General features: G+C 40.7%; 1 protein-coding gene and 1 long non-coding RNA gene across 2 annotated transcripts; both read right to left on the bottom strand.

Moving 5' to 3' along the window:
- Positions 1 to 584: 584 nt before the first annotated feature.
- Positions 585 to 1,036, bottom strand: LOC119918806 (proteasome subunit beta type-6-like). The gene is made up of 2 exons (XM_038739491.1): positions 861 to 1,036; positions 585 to 759 (listed from the first exon to the last, which is right to left on the bottom strand). Exons 1-2 carry the CDS (start codon positions 979 to 981, stop codon positions 632 to 634), a joined length of 249 nt encoding a protein of 82 aa, XP_038595419.1. The 5' UTR covers positions 982 to 1,036; the 3' UTR covers positions 585 to 631.
- A 1,556-nt stretch (positions 1,037 to 2,592) lies between these two features.
- Positions 2,593 to 3,088, bottom strand: LOC119918805. Its single transcript, XR_005447503.1, has 2 exons — positions 3,025 to 3,088; positions 2,593 to 2,678 (listed from the first exon to the last, which is right to left on the bottom strand). It is a non-coding gene; the product is annotated as an uncharacterized LOC119918805 (long non-coding RNA).
- Between the last annotated feature and the right edge of the window lie 2,912 nt (positions 3,089 to 6,000).

Below are 6,000 nucleotides of genomic sequence, written 5' to 3'. Positions count from 1 at the left end.
TCTTGAAGAAAGCTGTTGACAGGCATTCATCTGATTTACCTGGCTTGACATTGTCGCTCCTGCTGGAGCGAGTTCAGCGCCGACAAATAAGATTTTTTCCACGGAAACCGTGGTACCTTGAACCCATTGTATATACAAGCGCTCTTTATTTTCCTGCTTTTTTAAAACCCTTGTTTTAAACCGGAATTCAACCCAGTGGACGCTGTAGCGCTACTGCCGATGATGTTTGGGGGTGTAATAGCAGAATGACGGGGACACCGACGCACAGGTATAAATGCATGGCTACGTGCGTAGCCTACGGCGTAGTTGCATACGAGTTTATGCATCACTGGCGACAGCGACTGGAGTTTGTTTCCACCAGATGACTGTGTCTGATCTGTTTAAAGTGTAGTAATGAAGCAGGACAGAGCCGCTCTCTGGCCTTCAGGCAGGAGCCCTCAGATTCAAACAGGTTCTTTAACAGAAGCCAACAGAAAACCAAACAAGGCTAGCAGTTTCCCCCTGCTTCCAGTCTTTGTGCTAAGCTAAGCTAATCCTGGACCCACAGAACTGTAGAAGTCTGTTTAAAGAAGGACAAGGACAGGGACAGACTGAAACCTTTATTATCACAACAAAATGGACATTAACGTGTTTAGTGTGTGGAGTATTTGGGCAGCTGGTTTCCCAGTATGACTCGTCTCTCCACTCCCTCCTCTGAGATGCTCGCCAGTCTGACCACGCCGCCGCTGGAGCCGTCTCTCTCCATCGCCAGAGACAGAGCTGAGAGACAAGACAGGAGAGAGACAGAGAGTCAGTCAGAGCCAGTAGTCCTGCAGTGGACCGCAGCTCCCAGCATGCCTTGCAGCAGCAGCAGTGTGTACCTGCAGCAGTGAGCTCCAGACACTGGTCTTTGCTCAGTCCCGGTTTGTAGTTGGAGTCCATGAAGCCGTAGATGTAGGTGCTGCCGCTGCCGCCCACCGACACCGGCTGCCTCACCAACATCCCACCAATAGGCACGCAGTACACCTGAGACACAGACGGGTGAGCAGAGAGACAGTCAGTGTGTGAAAATGTCCAGATTTGAGTTCAGCAGAGCTTCACAGGTTGCCACTGGAGTCCTCTTCCACTCCTCCATGACGACATCACGGAGCTGGTGGATGTTGGAGACCTTGGGCTCCTCCGCCTTCTGTTTGAGGACGTCCCACAGATGCTCAATAGGCTTTAGGTCTGGAGACATGCTAGAAGTCTGGCAAGATGTCGTCATGGAGGAGTGGAAGAGGACTGTGCGATGTGTTATTTTCAGGTGTGTTTATTAGGGATCGAAGTTTTTTCCGGACTGATACAGATTATTAGTGACCAATTAGACCGATATGTGGAACCGATATCCTTTTGCTGTAAAAATTTTAATGTTGGTCTCAAAATTTAGAATAACACAAACTCCAACACAAAGTCTGTTAAAAACAACAATATTAAAGTTAATTGTCATGTTTATAAATTAAAATTAAAAATGTCTTAGAGATCCATCCCAGAGATGGACTTAACTATAAGTGATAAATTATCATAATCTTTGTCTTTAAAAGCTGCCATTTATATTGTATTTATTTTATATTGTTAGGATTTTATTGATATATTTATTGATACTATATTCTTTCTGTTCTTTATCCGTCCTTTTATTGGTTTTTCATTACCAATTCATTTCATTACTTAAAAATGTTATTTAAAAAAGATATACAGGTGCTGGTCATATAATTAGAATATCATCAAAAAGTTGATTTATTTCAGTAATTCCATTCAAAAAGTGAAACTTGTATAATGTATACATTCATTCCACACAGACTGATATATTTCAAGTGTTCATTCCTTTTAATTTTGATGATTATAACTAATGAAAACCCCAAAATCAGTATCTCAGAAAATTAGAATATTGTGAAAAGGTTCAATATTGAAGACACCTGGTGCCACACTCTAATCAGCTAATTAACTCAAAACACCTGCAAAGGCCTTTAAATGGTCTCTCAGTCTGTCTACACAATCATGGGGAAGACCGCTGACTTGACAGCTGTCCAAAAGACGACCATGACACCTTGCACAAGGAGGGCAAGACACAAAAGGTCGTTGCTAAAGAGGCTGGCTGTTCACAGAGCTCTGTGTCCAAGCACATTAATAGAGAGGCGAAGATAATGAACAACATCTAGCTTCAACAGAAGGTAGAAACGAAGAGTACAAAGTAATGATTAAAATGACTCAGGAGGGAGCCTCATTCGGCGAGTGGAACCCGCTTCATTTAACAAAAGCTATAAACAAGTTGGTTGGCAATGTGAAAAGTGCGCGAGTAATGAGAAATGGAGCACTGATCAGCAAGGGAAGGCTGTTCGGCTTAACAAAATTGAAGGTAAGCGAGTGCAAGGATCATTGATCACCTATAATACAAAGAAGGTTCGAGGAGTCATTTCGGGAATACCCCAAATATGTCAGTAGAACAAGTCAAGGAAAATGTGGAAGGAGCACGTGTAGCCGAGGCAAAACGCTTGAAAACAACACGTAATGGTGAAAGATGTGACAGCTTGTCTGTGTAACGGGTTTGGTCGGGTGTGTGAAGGATGACTCTTGAGATCACTTCTTTTCCACGATTTATTGGCTCGCACATCTGCAGAACACAATGCACACATCAATTGCCCCCTGGCCTCCTCTTACATTACCTCTGCTTCCCTCAGCGGTGCAAGACGCAACTGAGCGCTTCATGTATTCAAAATACATTACAAACACATCACTCCAACATCATGAGTTACTCTGCTCATAGTGTTCATAGAAAGCCATTAACACTGTTCAGAAAATACTAAATATTAAATGCAACAATTACATAAAAACAGCACATAGGTCTCCCCAAAACAACATCGCCTAACAGCGACACCTGGTGGTCTGAATAAAAAGTGTGTGTGGGAGGTGACAGAGACAACAAAAGTTACACCAACAAACAGAAGGAAAACACACACCTGCAGAACACAATGCACACATCAATTTCCCCCTGGCCTCCTCTTACATTACCTCTGCTTCCTAAACATACAAATACAGCGTTTACAAGACGCTGAAAACTCCGACAAGCTACATAGGTAACATGACGCGCCCGCCTGCCTGGTAAAACTGGCGCCAGAAAGTTAAAATGAAAACACTGATAAAACGTATTTTAACGGTCACACTGATACAAAACTGCTACGTGACATAACCATATTGAAATTGCACAATTTGTGTTTAAAGTTTTAACGTAAATGGTTCAATTTCCAAAGAAAACAATAGATAAACCCAGCAGCACTTTTCTACACAACTTAGCCTCAGCGGTGCAAGACGCGACTGAGGGAGACGAGCACTACGGAAGCTTAGGAGGTACAAAAGGGGTAGTGTGCAGCTAAGGAAGACGGAGTTTACATTTCCACAAGAAAAAATAGCAAATATAAATAAAAATAACTCAATGAGATAAAATTTGGAAATAAGAATTATTAAAGTGCATTTTTAACTCCGTTACATCTGTTATTGTTTTGATGAGGAAAGTCTACCATCTAAGGTATATATAGGTTATATGTGCTACGATGTCAAACGTTATGTTCCCCCACCTCTGAGGTGCTTTAAGTGTCAAAAATATGGACACGTAGCAGCTGTATGTAAGGGCAAACAAAGGTGTGGAAGATGCAGTGGTGAACATGAGTACGGGAAATGCGTAAATGGAGCTAAGCTAAAATGCTGTAACTGTGGAGGAGAACACAACTCGGCCTACAGGGGATGCGAGGCTAGTAAGAGAGCTGTAGAAATACAGAGAATTAAAACATCAGAAGGGATAACATACGCTGAAGCAACCAAGAGAGTAGGTTGGCAACCAGACAGACCAAACAATAAACAAGCTAGTGTAGAATGTAAAAAGTCAAGAACACGTGAGGGATGTGACAAAATCAAGGAAGACACTATGATTGCGGGGAAAAATGAGTTTGTTTTGCTTATGGTTGAAGTGGTAAATTGCTCTGTGCAAACAGAGAAGAAAACGGAAAAATCTAAATAATAGTTAAAGCAGCAGAAAGTACTTGGGAATCAAGGGGTTAGTGTGGGAGGAGGTTGAGGAACAATTAAGTGGAGGAACAACAAGCTCACAAGCACTGTCATGGGGTGGTGGATCTTCATGATCCTAACTATACTGCAATGGAATCCAAGAAGTCTAATTGCTAATGGACAGGAATTTAAGCATTTTATCTCAAACCTCCAAGATAAACCCAATATTATATGCATACAGGAAACATGGCTAAACCACAATGGGACTTTGTAATTCAGGGTTACACAGCAATTAGGAATGATAGGGTGAATGGAAAAGGTGGTGGGGTAGTTTGTGCTAAATGGGACAAGGTTTAGTTTGATGAGTGTAGGAAAAGAGCATGAAGCAATAGTAGTCAAAAGCTGGACAGAAGAATAATAATAATAATTATTATAACCCTTGCAATAGATTAAATATAGACACATTGAATACTGTGGGTGGGCAAACAAAGTGGTCTGGTGCGGTGATTTTAATGCACATAGTTCACTGTGGGGAAGTAAAAAGACAGATACTAATGGATTAATCATAGAGGAATCAATTGTGGATAAGGGATTAGTTTGCATGAATGATGGAAGTGGCACCAGATATAACAGTGTTTAAAATACAGAAAGTGCAATTGATTTAACATTAGTATATCAGGGGTAGCAGGCATTACCACATGGGAGGTGTTAAATACATCATCAGGAGGTAGTGATCACTACCCTATAATAGTTAAGATCGGAGTAGAGATACATCATGAGGAAAACTCAAGAATAAAAAGGTGGAAACTAGATGGAGCAGATTGGGACACATTTCAAAAATTATGTAAAAATAAGTGTGAGAGTTTAATCAGAGAAGATTTATCAGATGGGGACCAATGTAATAAAAAGTTGGTGGGAGTCATTATAAAGGCAGCAGAGGAAACGATACAAGAAGTACAGGGAGCAGAGTGAAAAAGAACGGACCATGGTGGGATGTAAATTGTAGCAAAGCTATTAAAAGAAGAAACAAGGCATTTAGGCAGTTAAAAAAACATCATTCACTAGAGACATTAATTAATTACAAAAGATCACAGGCCATAGTCCGGAAGACTATAAGAGCAAAAATACGTGCATACTGGAGGGATTACTGCAATAAGACTGGAAGAGAGACATCACTGGCTGATATATGGGGAATGGCTAGAAAAATGAGTGGAATCAGAAGGAGTTATATAATACCAGTCTTAATAAGTGGCAATAAAACGGCAATCAGTAATGTGGAGAAGGTAGAAATGTTGGCAGAAACATTAGTTAAAGTACACAGTTCAGAGAATTTATTAGTCGAAGCCAGAAAGTGCAGAGATAACATTCTTGCCATGAACCCAGGTGTCAATATACAGAAGAGCACAACAACTGATGATTTAGCTTATTTGAGTTAAGGAGGGCTATCTCAAAGACAAGACTTCATCTCCAGGGAAGGACAACATCTGTTATAGCATGTTAGCTCACTTGGAAGATAGTGCACTTACTGTAGTTTTAAGATTATTTAACCAGATTTGGGAAACAGGCAAAATACCAATAGCATGGAAACAATCAATCATAGTACCAATAGTAAAACCTGGGAAAGATCCATCAGACCCATCAAGTTATAGACCAATAGCACTCACATCACATTTGGGGAAAACCATGGAACGTATGATAACAGACAGATTAACATTCTTTCTAGAAAGCAGAGATCTGTACTCACCATACCAAAGTGGGTTTTGGAAAGGGAGAAATATAATGGACTCTATTTTATGTTTGGAATCTGAAATCAAAAAAGCTCAGACAAATGGGGAGATTGTGGTAGCTGTCTTTTTTGATATTGAAAAAGCATACGATATGTTATGGAAGGAAGGGTTACTTATCAAATTAAATAAATTAGGTATAGGTGGTAGACTGTACAACTGGGTGTTGGACTTTTTATTTGGCAGGGCAATAGAGGTCAGG

Source organism: Micropterus salmoides, unplaced genomic scaffold (genome assembly GCF_014851395.1).
Source record: "Micropterus salmoides isolate LMB-PRFRI ecotype aquatic unplaced genomic scaffold, ASM1485139v1 Ms_hic_scaffold_2430, whole genome shotgun sequence".
NCBI lineage: Eukaryota > Metazoa > Chordata > Actinopteri > Centrarchiformes > Centrarchidae > Micropterus > Micropterus salmoides.
This window is presented reverse-complemented; position numbering and strand designations above follow the sequence as displayed.

Bases quoted from the DNA above. Each gene is read 5' to 3' on its own strand.
- LOC119918806 (XM_038739491.1), bottom strand. From the start codon at position 981: ATGTTGGTGAGGCAGCCGGTGTCGGTGGGCGGCAGCGGCAGCACCTAC. The intron at 760-860 runs GTACACACTGCT...CTTGTCTCTCAG, and splicing joins TCTGGAGCTCACTGCTGCAG to CTCTGTCTCTGGCGATGGAG.